General features: G+C 40.8%; 1 protein-coding gene across 3 annotated transcripts in view; it reads left to right on the forward strand.

The window, feature by feature from the left end:
* Positions 1 to 16,818, forward strand: part of LOC143158274 (sulfotransferase 6B1-like) — a 54,965-nt gene extending 38,147 nt beyond the window's left edge. The window contains exons 2-8 of one of the 3 annotated variants that reach the window (XM_076334028.1): positions 8,721 to 8,797; positions 10,301 to 10,440; positions 11,110 to 11,199; positions 11,831 to 11,957; positions 12,761 to 12,855; positions 13,374 to 13,530; positions 14,513 to 16,818. In XM_076334028.1, the coding sequence (XP_076190143.1) occupies positions 8,721 to 8,797; positions 10,301 to 10,440; positions 11,110 to 11,199; positions 11,831 to 11,957; positions 12,761 to 12,855; positions 13,374 to 13,530; positions 14,513 to 14,643 (817 nt within the window). In that variant the 3' untranslated portion in view covers positions 14,644 to 16,818. Of the gene's footprint in view, positions 1 to 8,560; positions 8,798 to 10,300; positions 10,441 to 11,109; positions 11,200 to 11,830; positions 11,958 to 12,760; positions 12,856 to 13,373; positions 13,531 to 14,127; positions 14,486 to 14,512 lie in introns of those variants that run through there. The other 2 variants (XM_076334027.1, XM_076334029.1) reach the window with 2 other exon arrangements.
* The last annotated feature ends 1,977 nt before the right edge of the window (positions 16,819 to 18,795 follow it).

The following is an 18,795-nucleotide window of genomic DNA, read 5'->3' on the forward strand; positions in this document are numbered from 1 at the left end:
TATCTTACCATCATGAAGGACTGCTCCATCTCTGGCTGGAGGTAGTGAGAGAGACAAAGTAAGGCCTGAAGGACTGAGCTTCAGAAGCAGTTCCTGAACGGTATCCCTGGTACATCAAGGAAAATACCATCAGTTTAAGAATACTTTAAATCAGGATGGTAAAAGCTGTGGGTATTTAGGAGTTTTGTCATTAGCTGTCTGTTTTCACTCTTCAAAGGCAGCAACTGTGGGGTTACTGTGATGTAGAACAGCCATAACTATTGGCAGAAAAAGACTTAAGTAAGATAAATTACTCACCTAAAAATAAAAAGACACAAAAGTTTTGCCTTTTCTGAACCACACGTGGAAATGTATTTCATGGACAGATGAATAAGTCTGGTGAGCTGTGTTACTGCTGATTATTTTTATCTTGTTTTGTATGTAAAATCCCTTCATCTTTACACAATGAAGCAAATCTCAATATAGGGAACAGACTTGACCTAGGGAATGTGTAAAGAAAGATGAAAGCTGAGAAATTGTGTTAGGATCAAAAAGGGGAGTGGTGAAGATGAGGGAGCCTTGAGACTAAGAAAGAAGTAGGGTGAAATAGAAAGAGGGAGAAGCTTTCATGTTTTTGTATCTGTGTTCTTCCTGAGATCAAAGGGGACTGTGTATTTTTATTAACTCTAAGCTGTAAAAGTTCCTCAGATTGGAGATTTGAAGAGACAATTGTCCAGTATCAGGTACATCAAGTGAAATATGAGTTCACCTTTCCCCTCTAGGAATGAATCTGAATGTATTGAATGGAATCTAATTAGGGAAGATGAGAGCCAAGCAGTCCTGCTGGAGCTCAAAAAAATTAATTGGCAAAATGAATCAAACCTGCTGACCATACGAAAAAAGGAAGAGAAAATCATGAGGGGATAAAAAAAAGGGTGTGGTTTGGGTTTTTTTTTTCTTTTAATGGATCAGGAGGGTAAGAAAATGGTAGAACATGGAAAAAGGAGGATGGGGAGAAACCCCCCATGGCAGGGGGGTTGGACTAGATGGCCTTTAAAGGTCCCTTCCAACCCAAAATATTCTATGATTCTATGAAACTTTATTGTGAGCACTTGGTGAGCACACCACATTTGGCCCATGGTGAAAGCTCTTCAGCAGAGTCCCTCAGTAGAAAGTAGCAGAGCACTCCCGGGAGGCAGGCCAAGAGCTGAGCAGCCACACAAATGGACTCACTGCTTGGCTCTAGGGTTTGCCCTCTGGTTACAGCTGATGCACATTGCCTGGGCACTGCAGGGGAATGTCAGCTGGTCTGGCACATATATCTTTGCGGAAGTAGTTCCTTAGAATCATAGAATCATTAAGGTTGGAAAAGACCTCTAAGATCATCGAGTCCAACCGTCAACCCAACACCACCATGCCCACTAAACCATGTCCCTAAGCGCCGCATCTACTCGTCTTTTAAATACCTCCAGGGATGGGGACTCCACCACTTCCCTGGGCAGCCTGTTCCAATGTTTAACCACTCTTTCAGTAAAGAAATTTTTCCTCATGGCCAATCTAAACCTCCCCTGGCGCAACTTGAGGCCATTTCCTCTCGTCCTATCACTTGTTACTTCGGAGAAGAGACCGACACCCACCTCGCTACAACCTCCTTTCAGGTAGTTGTAGACCACAATAATGTCTCCCCTCAGCCTCCTCTTCTCCAGACTAAACAGCTGAGGGAACCCCAGTTCCCTCAGCCGCTCTTCATCAGACTTGTTCTCCAGACCCCTCACCAGCCTCGTTGCCCTTCTCTGGACACGCTCCAGCACCTCAATGTCCTTGTAGTGAGGGGCCCAAAACAACACGGTATTCAAGGTGCGGCCTCCCCAGTGCCGAGTACAGGGGCACGATCACTTCCCTACTCCTGCTGGCCACACTATTTCTGATACAGGCCAGGATGCCATTGGCCTTCTTGGCCGCCTGGGCACACTGCCGGCTCATGTTCAGCCGGCTGTCGACCAACACCCCCAGGTCCTTCTCTGCTGGGCAGCTTTCCAGCCACTCTTCCCCAAGCCTGTAGCACTGCATGGGGTTGTTGTGGCCGAAGTGCAGGACCCGGCACTTGTCCTTGTTGAACCTCATACAGTTGGCCTGGGCCCATCGATCCAGCCTGTCCAGGTCCCTCTGCAGGGCCTTCCTACCCTCGAGCAGATCAACAGTCCCGCCCAACTTGGTGTCATCTACAAACTTACTGAGGGAGCACTCGATCCCCTCATCCAGATCATTGGTAAAGATATTGAACAAGACCGGCCCCAAAACTGAGCCCTGGGGAACACCACTTGTGACCTTATTCATGAGCACTGGGTTTGCTTGGGAAGAAAATGCAATGCAGGAATTTTGTCATTTGTAAATGATGAGATGCTGCATGAAGCAGGGGAGGAAAGACAGGCAGTTATGAGATATCTGTGTTCAGACTGGGAAAGTCTGATTATATGGCTACCAGAAGACATACTGGGAAGCCCAATACTAAGACAGTGGCTTTGTTAGCCTGTGTCTTGCAGGGCTTGAATTGCCTGTTTGGCATCAGCTTGGTCCCTGAGGAAGTGGTTAGGTGTCTCTGCACTGGGGTCTCCATGTGCTGCTTCTAGGAAAAACTGTTTGCTAAGGCTCAGTGCAGCACAAATGCTGAAGCCGGCCTGAGTTCAGCGCTGCACCCAGAGCACTAGGAAATGCAGCACAGACATCCGGAGAAGCTCTGCATAGAGCCATCTCATGTTTCTCAGGGTTTGTTAGCAATAACACTACCAAAAAGAGCTATGCTGCTAAGTTTACCCTGTGTTGTGGTTTAACCTCAGTCGGCAACTGAGTACCACACAGCCGCTCGCTCACTCCTCCCCCCTCCTCCCCCCGGTGGGATGGGGGAGAGAATTGGAAGAGTAGAAGTGAGAAAAACTCGTGGGTTGAGATAAAAACAGTTTAATAATTGAAATAAAATAATAATAACAATAGTAATAATGTAATAATAATAATAATAATAATAATAATAATAATACACAAAGCAAGTGATGCATGGTGCAATTGCTCACCATCCGCCAACCGATGCCCAGCCAGTCCCCGAGCAGCGGCACCCCCGGCCAGTTTTCCCCAGTTTATGTACTGAGCATGACGTCACATGGTATGGAATGTTTCTTTGGCCAGTTTGGCTGTGCCCCCTCCCAGCTTCCTGTGCACCTCCAGCCTTCCCAGTCGGTAGAGCATGGGAAACTGAAAAGTCCTTGACTAGTGTAAGCACTACTTAGCAACAACTAAAACATCAGTGCATTATCAACTTTGTTCTCCTAAATCCAAAACACAGCACTGTACCAGCTACTAGGAAGGAAATTAACTCTATCCCTGCCGAAACCAGGACACCCTGGAAGCAGCAGAAAAGCACTTACCACACAGTGGTGTCTGAGCTTTTAACTCTTGTTCCTGCACTAGCTACCATTAATCTTCAGTCTGGCTAAACTGCCCATAGATAGTTGTGAACTGGATATTTCTAGGGAAGAGATGCTCAAATTATTGTTTCCCTCTCTATTCCCTTACATCAACTCCTCTCTCCTGTACCTCATCTCCATACCCCATGAGGGTAGGAGGGTATGGATACAAAGCCCTATGTCCTCCTCTCATGTCCCAGCTTTGCTTCCAGCTGTACACACTACAGCTGTACACAGCTGTACACACTAGTGTACAGCTGTACACACTACACAGCCCTCATCCTCCTCCACAACACACCACGTGGAGCTCAGTCAGCTCGCTTAGTCCTTCAGAAGGCAGCAGGAGGTGAAAGAAAGTGGTAGATCATGGGCCAAGAGTAAATAGGTTGTTATTGGTGGTGCCCACGTTGGCCTGGTACCCAGCATCTGAATTAGCCCACAGGCCATTAGCTGGCAGTTCTTCTTTAAACTTTCTAAAGGATTAATTTACAGTGTCATGACTGAGACTCAACAAAATCCATGGAGAAACGTGTTTTGAAAAAAATCAGAGAAAAATGGTCTGTAGTTCTTTTTGCATGACTTTCCAGTCCTAATACTACAATATTTGAATAAAACTAAATGATAAGTTAAGTGAACAAAACAGTTAAAATACGATCTTCAGACAAGGAATTAAATTATCTTCTCTCTGTGAAAACAAACAGTTTTGACTTTATGCTTAAGACCTGAGCTGCACACTTCCAGCTCCTATAGGAATATAACCACTGATGGCTTGTATGTTCTACTGAGCAAGTTGTGTTTGCTTTGATAATCCTGATTTGTGCATTCAAATTCATATACTGAAAATTAAAATTGCAATTATTTTTTTTGCAAAGAATGTGACAGGACTAATTTTTTAAATGCATCTGGATAACCTGTTTCAAGATACCTCTTTAATCAGCTTTATTTAGCTTACTTCACATTTGCATTTTATATTTGGCCTCATTTGTATTGCCACATTACACTTTGTTTGTATGACATAATTACTTCTGTACTAAAGGCTCCAGAGCTTTAACTATTTCAGGGGCATAGACCATAATGGGATTAATGACAGGTTTGCAGGAAATATAGGACATTTAGTGCATTAGCAAGAATCATAAAGTCCTCCGTAACATCACTGAGCGTTTCGTGACATTCTTTGCTCCCTCCTTCCTGTTTCTTCCATTTCTTCTTTTAATGTCAAGTTGCATAGATACATAATGAGGCAACAGGTGACTTCTTGAGGTCACTGGCCTGACTTCTCCATCTGCACATTTATTTCATAACAAAGTTCTAGTCAGAGACTTCCAACTTTTTAAATTAATTTCACTAATACGGTTGAGAAAGATCAGATAAAACAAACAAGCAAGGAAATAAATCTCTTTTGGTGATGGTTTGAGGAGTCTGTTAACATACAGATGACATCTTCAGATTAGTATAAAAAGATGATTTCTCCAGCATTGTGTGTTATGAAATTCTCTGTATTTACTGGCATGTTCTTTCTTATTACCTAATGGAGTATTAACAGGAGGGAGAGGGCAGTTAACCTTTGCATCTGTACTTTGGCAACTAGCCAATACATTAATAGAGATGATGAAAGCTGTGGAAAATTGCTTATTTCCTACCTTGTTCCAGAGAGAGGATTAAGAGAGTGGAAACTCTCCAGAGACAGCAAAGCTGAGGCGAAAAAAAGGCTGTGAGAGGAAAGTTTAGAAAAGACGTGGGAAATTTTGGGTAGCAGAAAGGCAGAGCTGGGTATACTTCTGCAGACAAGGGATAGCAGTCTAATCTGATGTTGTGATAGGCTTTGTCCTGGTTAGGGAAGGTGACCGTCATGAAGAAGACTCTACAATTCAGGAGGAAAACAAAAGATGAAGGAGGATCCTAGAAGATTTTACAGCAGATTAGACCCCAGCTCAAACAGTTTTTTTAGAGTAGTCAAGAAAATGAGCCTGGATCATGTACTGAGGATTAATTATTTTTCATCTCTGTTTCAGTATTTCCTGTATTTTTAAGTAAATAACAATAGTGTCATGCAGGCTGCTAAATAATTTGTTTTGTGGCAGTTGTCTTATACCTGTCATGTACTTCTGACATAATAAGTCCTGTGCAATCATGAAAGGCATTCCTTAATGTGCCTATACCCCCAGGCAGCAGCCTCTGCCAGTCTTCAAAAGGTGCTCCAGGGTCATCTTCACACCAGGACACTGGGGCTGAAGCTCGCCTGGGACAGCCCTAGAAGGGGCCTGGACAGGGTGTCCCTTTGTCTGAGTCCTTAACTTGGGTTCCTGCCTGCCTTTGTCTCCCTGTGCTCCTCTGGGCTTGTGTAGACAGGCCTTTGACAAGCTGATGGCTACAGTGTTGGGCCTGGGAGTATCTGGGCAGGGCATTATTTGGCGTCTCCCTTCATTGTTTCTCTGTGCTCCTTTCTGGGTGTACAGACAAGCTTTTATCACGTAACCTAAGACATCTTACCATCCTGGTCCCTCTTTGGAGGCTTTGACTCCCCTCTGATCAGGCACATGCTACATTATTCAAAGGGAAAAATGCCACATACGGCATTTTCATTGTAGAGCCAATTCTACTTTAAGCCCTACTTTTCATGGACTCATCCACAGGATCCCAGGGAATGTCTCTCCCCGCCGAGGTTTTTTTTTTGTAGATGGATGATCAGGGGGATTTAGGGTACCTTCATGAATGCATCAGTCTTAATGGATCCATCTTAAATCTTACTAAGTCATTTTGGAGGACTAATTTATGAAAGCCTTCTCCAGAGTTTTACTGAGATTAATGCAGATCATAGGAATAGTTATAGAAACCCACTTCTCATTTACCACCTGAGAGCACAAGTTTTGAGGGTATTGCTTTGTTGTTTCATTTAACAGGGAATGGATCTGCATAAGCAGATCAGTCCACTAAGCAACTGTCAGCTGGCAGTGTCCTGTAGCTATCACAGAAAAGGTCACCAGCCTCCACAGAGAGCTGTGCAGAGCTCCACAATCAGGAAAGACCAGATCTGATAAGCATGGGAAGTCAGAAACCTTTAGAGGCACTGTGGTGGCTTGAACAACAAATACCATTAATCTGGAGATTACCAAATCCTTTAATCTGTTTTTAATCTCCATGTTTTTAAAGCTGCTGCTTTAAATCAGCTGATGTTTTCTGTCAGTCTCCGGGTTCAGTATTTGGCAGGATCAGAGCGTCTTCTTGTGTAACACGTATGGTACAAGGTACACTCCTCCCATCTCCTGGCTCAGGTGTCGTGGCAGATGGCTGTATCAAAGGCTCACATTACTAAATCTTGATCCTGCTTTTTTTTGCCAAGAAATTTAACTACCCTCAAAATCCCTCCTCATGACTTATGTCTTCTAATTGGTTTTTCTCCACTAATACTGTTTTTTTTGGTTCCTAAGGATAAAACATACCTCCAAGGAATAATTGGCCTGACTACCCTCTCTGGCAAATATACACTGGAAATCCTCTGGATTTTCTCTATCAAAGTTTCTTTGGACTATTCTGTGATGAGTGAAGTGTAGGAGTGAAATGAGCTGTCTTTCTATCACAGAAATCCTATTCCAACACTATGCTATTGCATGACATACATTAATAATTTACATACCATTTTCCCCCTTTTTCCTTCCTTAGGGAATGCGTACTGTCCCAACCCTTTTTTTTGCCAGCAGGTAAAAATACCAATTAAACACATTTTCTTAGCTTCAGTCCATGACAGTTTAATGCCAAGGGAAGGTAAAGGAAAAAAATTATAGCAAGCTGCTTTTTTGTTTTGCTAGGGTGGCTGGTTACACTTCAAGAATCAGCAAAGGTGCTATTTCATGGCACAGCAAATTTTAGCTAATGTCAGTGAAGTGATGCAGGTGGTGCCAACTGGCTGTGCTTTGGCACAGATCTCATTCAACAAATGGATCGAGGAGGAGTCCGCTTGGTTCAGATGATGCCTGCACATAGGTAGTCTTTCTGTATTGACATAGTTTTACAGGAGAGAGGAGATGAAGGGAAAAGCAAAAGGTTTCCATGGACTAAACAAAACTGATGTAAAAATGTAGGGCTAGGACATCCCGCGAGCACTGCAGCATGCCTCAGGGACCAGGTGTGAATCCCTCAGGGCGAGCAAATGGCAAAGGCATACAGGTATGCCGTTGCTGGTCCTCCTGCTCCGAGTGCCCAACAGGCAGCATTCAAAAGATGGAAATAAGAAAGAATGGTATTTAGATGCTTGGCGTGAATTTTTTTGGGGGAACTATTTTCTTGTTCCTTGTGACCCATCCTCTTGCCCGAGACTTGAATATTAAACCTTATATATTAAGCCTAACTTCAGTTTTTCTACTGAGGTCAGTGCAGTCCCCTGAAGTGCATAATAAATGCTAATCATTGTAGCTGAGTTTATATTATTACCAACTCAGTAATGACTGATCAGTTGTTAAACAATGATTGAGCTCTTTAAGGAAAGAACACATCTAATTGAGTCATTTCTGTGTAACCACCAGAAAGCCCAAACTCTGTACTGCAGTCCGAACAATGGCCAAAGAGCGTGTGTGTCCACGTGCCCTCCTGGGCACCAGCTGGAGGGAGCAGTCGGCCACCCTCACAGGACAGTCCACAGCTCAGTCGCTAGTGCACTGAACATTTTCTCTCCCAATCCCAACACGTTTGATCCCATTTCAGTGGGAATGATGAGTGATATAACAAAAAAAAAAATCCCAGCAGAGTGAGTACTGGAAAGAGCAGAACTGCCATGAGGAATGTGATTGCGCCGTTTAAACCCCAGCATGCGATTCACGTTGTTCTATTTTGATATATTTTATTTATAAGCTCTGGCTGTAATTACAGATTTTTTTGGCATGATATTTTGAAGTTAGTTAAGCCCTTTAACCTAGAATGCAATTGCATTTTCTTGGTTTTTTTGTTTGCTTATGTTCAACTTCTGTTGATTTCAAAAGGTTCAAATGACTTAAGGTCTTTGACTGGAGTTGCGTATTTCTTTACAGTTTCAGAAAGAGTAGTCAATTATTGCTCACAGGGTCAAAGAAAAACCCAACCCCCTATTAAAAGGTAATCTGTGGCTCTCTTTTTCTGCATAGCATTTCACACTGTGACGGAGCTTGTGTGTGAGAGAGAGAGAAGAATGGAGAAGTCCAGGAAAAAATTTGCTGATATAATAGATAAGGCAATGGTTACTGCTAACGCAATGAATCGTGACGAACTGCTTTTTTCTTACAAGGGGATTCTCTACCCTGTTACTTTTTGCAGTCCTGAAGTATTCAGAGCCATGGAGTCCCTTGAAGTCAGAAGTGATGATATCATTTTGGCAGGATACCCTAAATCTGGTGAATATAGTTTGCTTTCTTCATAAATAATGTAATGGCAAATAAGTAGGTTTGTACTAAATATATCTAATATATATTATATGATATATAATATTATATATTATAATAAATAACAGTATTTAGAATTTTCAAAAAATTTTGTAGAACTAATTTTGTTCTCAAAAAGCACAACGAAGTTAATTATGAAGATTTTATATAGGGAATTTTTCAAATGACTGAGAAAAAGACATCTGATTTTCTTTTCTGTAGCATGTAAAGGTTTTTGTTATCTTTACTGTTTATAGTCATGAAGTTAAATGCACAAATTAGAGAGAACTAAAATACAGTTCTCACACCAGAGATAACTAGATCTCCTGATATTGCAGGATCTGCTCTCACGTTTATATTTGTAAAGTTAATAGCTTTCTATTTTTACACAGAATGCAGCTTTTGGTACCTTCACATGCCGTGCTGCATACTCTTTAGTTTATTTCACATAGATGTCAAGAATATCTGAAATCCGTAACTATCAAAACATTATTTTTGTAACACTTGAAGTGATCACACTGATCTTTGACTATTGGGAAATCAAGAGGAGATCTTTGTTAGGGTTGCGAGTTTACCCTACATCTTTGCTCCTTCTGCCTGAAAGCAGCCTATACTGGCCCATATCAGAGGGATTTGGATTAGATGTGTCTCATACCCATTTTAACGTAGCTGTTTCTCTCCTCCAGCAATTGGATTCACACTGTCTCACAGTAGATAGTCACAGTTGACAGGATTGTAAAGTTTTTGCTTTTTTGTCATGTTTTCTTTTTGAAGAAATGCTATGCACCAGAATGCAGTTATTAAGACTGTAGTGACAAAGATGTAGGAACCCAGTGTCCAGAAGTCAGGAAATGGTAAACTAAAGATGGGAGTTCTCTACAGGCTCTTTTTTTTGTGTTTTGAAGAAAAATATAATAAATCTGTATAGGAAATGTCACTTTAGAGAATTTTTGCCTATTGGTGAAGAAAATGAGCACATACGGCACATTTTCCAGATCTAGTTCTGCTCCTGTGTTGAAGTTCTGTGACCCATCTTTCCTCCCAAGATAATCCTGTGCAGCACGTCAGAAAAAATATATAATATACTAGGTTTTGAGGTACAGGTTTATCACCCCAATCCCCCTTATATTTGTCACACTAGAAATTTATTACATTAATATGTGTTTTCCTGTTTGAATCTTAGTGGTTCTTCTCCTTTATTAGTTAATTTACAATATACAAGTTAATTTACAATATACAAGTTAATTTATGATGTACTGAGCCATTCGAGTTGGAGGAATGTATCCTTATAAAGAGCAAAGGTGTCCTACCTTTGCCTGAGAAGCGATTGTCCAGTTAGTCAGCTGTGATTGTATCACATGAAAGGAGACCAGGCAACTCACCTGGTAGTACTACCTACCTCTTGGCTTTCCTGGCGAACCCATTTCTGTTTATTCTGAAGGTTTTACAAAAAATTCTGTATTTTTCCCCTTTCAGGCACAAACTGGGTAGGTCAAATCTTAAGTGATCTGGTAGCCATATTTGAAAAGAAGACGCAGAATAAAGAAAGCAGCGTGAATGACGAAGAACTAGAAGAGTTCCCCTACCTCGAAATTGGAGATACTGGAAAATATGAGGTGGGCACAGAATATGTATGAAAGTTGTCAAAATTTTGTGCTTCAAATACTGAATATATGGTGCGTGAAATATTCCACTGTTTTATAAGAACTGTCGCACTTCTCTGCATGTGGCGTCTGGTCAGGATGAATCTCATCTGCCTTGCCAAGTGCTGGGGGATAAATGGACACTTCAGAGGGCTTGAGAGGAGCACATACTCATTAGATACTCAAGAACTGCAGAAATTCAACGTAGCATGTCTTGTATTTAAGAAGAGTTTCATGAAATGTCAAATACTGAAATACTGGCTTTTGTCTCTTTTACTAGCTCTTGCTCCTTACCCCTTCTCTCTCTCCTTGAGATCCTTCAGCTTTCACATACCCCAGTTAGAGTCTGCATCTTACCTTTAGATTTGATCCCTTGTCTAACAGAACATGTTAAATTCATTATCACTGAAGAGAATTAGCAATGGATAATCTTTTTCCAATCGCTTATTCTCAGGGGCTTTTGAAGATTAGAACTACTCAGAGCAGTCCACTACGATCCCAGGATAACACTCACAAAAAATAAGTACTTCTATCAGCCAATAACTGTTGATAAGTTTAGCAAGGCAATATTTCATCATAGGCTGATGAATAGAATACTTGTACTAACTGAACTGTCCACTTTCCTCCTTCCAATTCTTAAAGCGAATGAACAAATTACCTTCTCCAAGAGTTATATTTACTCATCTCCTTCCTGAAAATCTTCCCAAGTCTATCTTCAAAAATAAAGCCAAGGTGAGTACTGATTTTAATGTCTTGAAAGAAAACACACCAACAGATTTTTTTTAAAGCCAATTTAGTACTTTTCTGCCAATTTTCAGAATCACTCTTATACTTAAGTGTTTAGCCTGGCCATTTCTACATACTTGTTTAAGTACTGCCATTCATCTCACTTAATCTCAGTTCATCCTTATTGACACCTTTGTGTCAGTCTCGACAAGCGAGATGGCGGGTGGAACAAATCCTCCAGGAGTAAAATGTATTTTGACACAATTTCCTATGGGAAGCATTTTATGGTGTTGTAGTAAGTGAGGGCTTCAGTGTGTCAAGTTTCAGAGAGAATTTGTTTTTCTGTGATTTTTCCACACTACTTAAATGATGAATGATGCTTGTATCAAGCAAAACATACTTAGATTCTGCATAATTGATTTGATTGATCTGTAAAAGATATTTTAATAATTTTAGGCAATCATCTTCACCAGCTACTGAAGCAAAGTGAAATACTTCACCTTCTGAATTTAGAATGAAATTGCTACTTCTGCAAGTAGTATATTCCCCAAACTGCAATTATAAAGTAGATTGTTTTCTTCATACTATAGTCTGTTATGTCTCTCTCTACAAATAAAATATTTTATTTTTTTTCTAGATATTGTTGCTGATTCGCAATCCAAAAGATGTAGCTACATCTTTTTACCATTTTTCCAATGGCATGTCTCCTCTTCCCTCCTATGAGACCTGGGATGATTTCTTCATAGCTTTCATGACGAAGAAAAGTACAGTATATTCTTCTGTCTGTGTCAATTGTTCAATGCTTTGACTTTGTCTAAAAACCTTGCACTTTGTAAATCAGCTTCACTAGGATTTTTTGGTTTACAGTACAAAAGCAGAGACTAAAGACAGAAAGTTAGAAATTTGAACTAACGTTTACAGTACTTGTCTTACTGCCTGAGGATAAATCCTTATCAAAACTGCACTTCCACAAACTGCTTTAACTTGCACAAACTGATATTTTCTCTGGAAGAAGCAGTTCCTCCTTATCTCTATCTTGGATCCCCTTCACCCTTTCTCTCCAATGTCCATCATCTTGTGCCCACGCAGATGCCTGAACACCTACATGCCAAATTGGACCAGAGGAATGATTTGGACTAAGTCTAATGCATTAAAAAAGAAAGAAAATAATCCTACTAGTTTAAAACTGCATAAATTCTTCAATTTGGCATATCACATGGCCAGCAGAAGGAGGGCTAAACAAGGTTTTAAACTGGATTGAGGGAGTCTGCAAGATCGTTTGAGTACTGATAGCTCTTCGGTGGACTCACATCTGTCTTGAAATGCTAACAAGTTTTACCGTACTGACTTACAAATTGTATCATATGCCTGAAACATGTGCATGTGTCAGAACAGCCTGGAGCAAAGCCCCATAATTCCCATAGAAGGGTGTAAACTCTGGCATAGACATGATTAATAATGCCCATGGCTGAGGGATCAAGTTAAGGAGTAAAAATTGATTTATTTCATAAGGAGCTTGTATAGTCTTCATTTGTGCTTCATCTTAGGATTCTTTTGGTTTATTTAGTGCCCTGGGGATGCTACTTTGAATACCTTTCTGAATGGAACAAATATGCTGATGATGAAAATGTTATGACAATAACTTACGAAGAGCTAAAAAAGGTGAGGTTACCAATAGTTACAAATATTTTATACTTCAAAGAGCATTTGTTCCTAAACCAATTAACCATTATATTCATGTAGTGTATTCAAACTGCGTGATACTCTATGAGATAGATTCCTTTTTTAAGAGAAGCAAAGGTGAAATTCAAACTTAAAAGCCTTTTTAAAATTTTGTTTGTGAAAATGATTCTTGTTTTCTCTTTAGCTGTGATATAAGCCCAAATCACTGTAAATCAAAATCCCCAGTAATTTTTTGGGGGGAGCTTTTATGTATTCAACAGTGTAGATTTTGCTCAACTGTAAATCACGTGCAATCTTTTGTGATCTATAGGCAGACAGCTCATATCTCTCTGAAATAATTATGGAGAAGAGAACCACTATGTACCACTCCAGTCCTACTGAACTCTATGAATATTCTATATATGTAGCCAGCAGAGAGATGTAGGGAAGCGCCAACACCTCGGAAAGCACTGTAATTTGTTCAAATGTCATGTGTTATGTTACATTCCTTTTTTCAGAATCCGGTCCTGGGTGTGGAAAACATAGCTGCTTTCCTTGGGATTTCCCTGACTGAGAAAGAGCTTCAGAGCGTGGTAGAGAGGAGCAGCTTCCAGTCAATGAAGAAGAATGCACAGAAGACCCATGGGGCATTTGGCAATGTTCTCTTTCGCAAAGGTAGGAAGCTCCAAGAGGCCCAGAGGTAGAAATGTCACACTCCTAAGAACTTGGGCCACCCATCCATCCTTTGCTTCTTTTTTGCGCACATATTAGCATTACAGATTAGTATCAAACAGGTTATATCACTGTTATGCTTGAGAAGACTAGTCAAGGAGCACTGGTGAGGAAGTGACCCAGCAAGGCTCTGGCAGCAGGCTGCAGACAGCACAGGAGAAGCAACCACACAGCAAATTTTAGAGGCCCACAGATGACTGGCAGGAAGGAGGAACTGTCATGTGTCTGAACTCCTCTCCACCTCTGCACCAAGATCACTGATTTTTCAGCCATTAGAGGCCTGCCTGAGCAGGCAAAACTGGGCCAAACTCAGCCTGAGTGGCATGATCACACTTTTTAGGAGGGTGTAGGATCTCCTGAAAGGGCCACTGCCAACCCCCTGTTCACACTTACGGGTTAGAAGTACGCCAAGCATGCAAGAGTCAGGTACATAGAGAAGGGGAAACAAAAGGGAACTACTTTTGCAGTGTGGTGTAGGGGACGCAGACATGAGAGGGCCAACCTGGCTCTCAGAATCTATTTCTGCATTTTACATTAAAGAAGTCACTGGATAAAAACTCAAGCTGCCAAGGGAGCAGAAACCCAGCTCTGCCTCCTGCCAGATGATTCTTAATCAAGCCTTCATGATCTTCCACCTTGTCAGTCATAACTGACTGGAGTAGAGAGCTGCAGGGAAACAGGACTTTAGGCTGCTTTTTTGGACACAGTCACCTGAAGAGGAGTATGTTCTTTTGCATTATAGCAGTTTCACAGATCTGTAGCTCCACTGACTTCACAAAATTATATTGGTGCAAAAACGAGTGAAGTTTTGTCTTGAAAAATGGATCAACTCCATTTAGTGTACAATGGAATAAGAATGACAGATCTATAGAATAATAATAAAAAAAAATTCTTGTTTTTCAAGAGTTTCTTTGCTTCTTTGAAGGTGGTATAAGTGACTGGAAGAATCTTTTCAGTGAAGATCAGAATGAGAAAATGGACAAAGCATTTGAAGAACATATAGGAGGAACTAAACTGGGAATAAAGTTAAAGTATGAAGTGTACTGTAAAGCCTGAAGAGTAATCAAATGTGGTTAGAGCAAGAGCTTTCCAATGCACTCTCAGATCATATGAATGCTATATACTAGAAAGCTAGATCAAATGATCCAAGTGCCTTAGAATTACTGTAATAATCACGTTGCAGCAGCCTTTACAGTGACAATGATGAATAATAGGCTTTTGTTTTAAAGGTGAGATCTTTGGCTTGCTTTGGCTACACTCATTTGCTGAATAAGATGGCAACTAACCATATTCAGGTAAACTTAACGGCCCTGTTTCAGTAGCTGTCACCTGGAAGGAAATGCCCCTTTACTCTTTCTAGCCAAATTCAGTCTTTTTAGACTACTTATAATTATTTAGTATGTAGAAATTTTTTTTTTGCAAAAATGTTTCAAATCGGGCAACGTCTTCACAGAAAAGATCACTAGCAAAAATATGGATCTGACACAACCTTAATTAATGACAAAGGATATCTTCCCCATGACTTCAGCACAAACTGCATCAAAGCTAGAGGGAGGAGAATGAAGGGGAATGGCGATCAGCATTCTTAGGGGTTTTAATCTCTCTGAATGCAGAATTTCAGGATGGATTTCAGATTATGGGCTGGTGTTAACAAGTTGTACCAGGAGAGGTTTCATCTCGATATAAGAAATAAATTCTTTACAGTGAGAACAATCATTCACCGGAACAACCTCCCCAGCGATGTGGTAGAGTCCTCATCACTGGAGGTTTTCAAGATGCAATAATCTCATCTAAGCCCCCTTTCCTATGAAGTGTTGTACCAGATGATGTTTCAAGGTCCCTTCTAACCTGGGCTGTTCTATGATTCTATAAAAGCAGTGCCTCTGAGTGGATCTTGCCTGTTAACACCAGCCCATAATCTGAAACTGCTTTTATGTTTTCCATGCTCCAGCCATAAAATGGGAAAAGAAAATGTAGTGAATATAGAAGATGATGTTTCCCACCATTAATACTAGTGGAGCGCTCTTACCACAAAACTACAGTTAGCATTCCCTCTGTTCATTCTTGATTTACATGTGTGCCTACAGTTAAGCTTTAACTTAAATCAATACTTAAACACTGACATAGATTAATTTCCATAACTGGAAATTCTCTGAAACTGAAGATGCCGAAATTCGCTGAAACTGGCTCTAGTGAGAAAATGGGATTGTCAAGGGTGATGGTGCAAGACATTACTATACTCACCTATTTTGTACTGGCATTGGTATTTGGCACTGTGGACCTGTCCAGCGACCAACTGCACTTCAGCCACCTGTTCTGGAAAAATAGCAAAATATGGTTCTTTAAGTATAGTTGAATTAAAAACCGGAAAAAACCACACCCAATTTATAGATCCATCACCTAAGCAGATAAGAAGTAAAAATAAAAGATACAATAGGAAAGAGTAAAGTATTCAATGACTTTTTGCTTCGTTCTTCTAAAGCTGGTTAATTCTGCCTGGACATGGAGAAATGCAGAGTTTTGCAAAGAAATAGGAATGCTAGAAATAATACTTAAATTTTTTTAAAAAATGAATGGATTCAAAAGCAGAGCATCTGAAAGTCCTGACACAAGCCACCTTTGAACCACTAGAAATTATCTGTAAGAACCCAGAAAGGTACCAGATGCCTGGAGGAGGACATACATAATAGCTGTGTTTAATAATGTGAGAAAGAAGAATCAAAATAGAGCAGTCATCTTAACTCGATACCTGGAAATTTACTTACAAAAATGACCGAGCAACCAACCGTGAAACATTTTGAGGATAACAAGGTGGTAAGTATAAACTATGTCAAAGCTGTTCATGTTCCTTCTTTAAAAGAAAACTTACCTCTTGAATAAGCCATAGACAGAAGATACAATAGATGACAGCATCAGAGAGGTTCTGAAATTATATGACAAAAGAGACACAATCTAGATCAACAAACTTATGGCTTCATATGTGGAGATGGCAACTTACAAATGTGGTTATAGAAATGAAATTAAAGTACTGAAAGTAGATTTGTGTTCCTAGAAATTCATACAACGGTTACAAAAGGCATCCAGAAGCAGGGTCATCAGCAGCAATACTTTCAGGAATATCCACTTGCTTACATGTCTGTTATGAACTTGGTTGCAATAGTGTGCTTATGGTCAAACTGCATATACTGGATGACAGCAAAATTGGGAGGACAATTAAAGCAATATCCTTTAGTGGTGAGTCTTGGTCATATTCAACATTGTTCTTAACACTGGTGGACAGACTATTATCTGTATCATATATGACTAACTTTTAAGTCTGGGGATCAGAACAGAGGGCTGGAGAAAGTACTGGGGAAAATGGGGAAACAATTCAAAACATCATAATAAATTGAGAAGAAGATTGGCAATCATGAAGTTCAGGAAAGGTAAGTGTAAAATGCTACATTTAGAAAAGAGAAACCAAAGGCACAAGTACTTAATGGGGGCAAACTAGTCAAGCAGCAGTTGGCATGAAAAGACCTGAGGAATCACACTCAGCAAGGGCTAACATGGTGAAAGTGCTGGAAAAAAAAAGGTTAGATCTTATTCTGGTTTACAGTAACAGGAGGATCATACCTAAGACACAGGCAATAACTATTACAGCCTGTGGTTGCAGATCAGTCTAAACTGGAGAATGCTGCTTAGGGAGGCTGCAGAGAAATTTAAGGAAGCATCTGGCAGGGAGAAGATAAGCATGCTTGATACTTTAGCAGTACGGGGGGAGGACTAGAAAGTCATATTGACTGACACAATAGCACTGGTTTTCAAACTTTATCATTGCTAGTTCCTTACCAATTGTCCAAAAAAAAAAAAAGTATCTTTCTTTCTTGTCTAGTCTGTTTTGTTACCTATGATTCCTGAAATGATATATTTCCATTTCCAATGCTTACATTGTATTTCTGTCTATTTGCTTTAAAGATGATGAAGAAACCAGAAAAATTATACTAACCCATCTCCCACCTCATGTCCTTTCCCCAATCCATTTTCCAAAACAAGGCTAAGGTGAATCTTCGGCTAAGGTGAACCTTCTCTTTGTGTTGTACTGCAAATGCTCCTGCCAACAGCATTTCCATCCAAGACAGATTTTCATGTAGATGAATTGAACAACTCAGAGTTTTCCCTGGGGACCATGTGAGCTGTGCCACAGTCGTACAGCCTTCCTGTGGGGTCACCTGCTTACCCCGAGACACTCGGCTGCTGGGCAGACAGCGCTGGGACTGGGACTCCTGGCACCCTCAGGACACCTGGTTCCTCTGATCCTCTCCTGAGGGACAGGGCTGCTCTGAGCCCTCACCTTTGCAGCTCCTAAGCAGTCTGCCAGATGGCTGTGACAGCATCGAGGGCCCCACTCATGAGCAGAGATCAGGGTCCAAGGGTTAAAGGACCCAGAGGCACCCGTGTCCCAGTGGCTCAGGTGACAAGTTGTTAGATTTCATGTTGAGGTGTTACAGTGATCTGGCTTCCTCAGGATTCAGGCAGCTGGCTCTGGAGGCAGGAGGAAAAATGCTAATTTCTTGATGCTGTTACTCTTTAGTATTGGCAAATGGGAGGAGATTTTCCTTTGCAACTCAGAGTAAACACATGGACAGAAAACTGAAAACAGTAACAAAGCTGGCAGTAGGCATAATATATGAATGGTGTCTCCAGTTTTTGTGAGTAAAATAGCACTGCTAGAGAAAATATTTTCAATAAAATGGTCTATTTTGATGGTTCTGCATTTTGCAAGACCAGAAAAATAATTTTAAATGATTCTTTGTAGGTAACTGTAAGCAATCTTCCAGGTCTTAACAGTTGCGCTTTTGATTTGACACTTCCTCATGTTTAATTAAGCTTGTGTATAGGTTTACTAAGTGTCTAATATCCGTTTATGAAGAAAGAGACAAGGATGTGATGCACAGGAGTGTGGAGCTCTCTGTGGGTTTGATATATGGGTAGTGAACAAGACCCATACTTTATTCAAGGGTGTGAAAGAAAGAAAGAGTGAAAGGCGCCTCCACAGGGGTCCACCTACACATCCCAGGTGGTGTTAGCTGAAAACTGAGACTTGGGTCTCCAAGGCCAGTCCCTCACACACCAGTTTTGCCAGGTTGCAGAGGCCAAGACAGCGAAGCCTGGTGCAAAGATGGTGACAGGAGCTTGATGGTCTGGTGGTTTGGTTGATGACCCCTT

This window comes from Aptenodytes patagonicus, chromosome 3 (assembly GCF_965638725.1).
Source record: "Aptenodytes patagonicus chromosome 3, bAptPat1.pri.cur, whole genome shotgun sequence".
NCBI classification, from domain to species: Eukaryota; Metazoa; Chordata; class Aves; order Sphenisciformes; family Spheniscidae; genus Aptenodytes; species Aptenodytes patagonicus.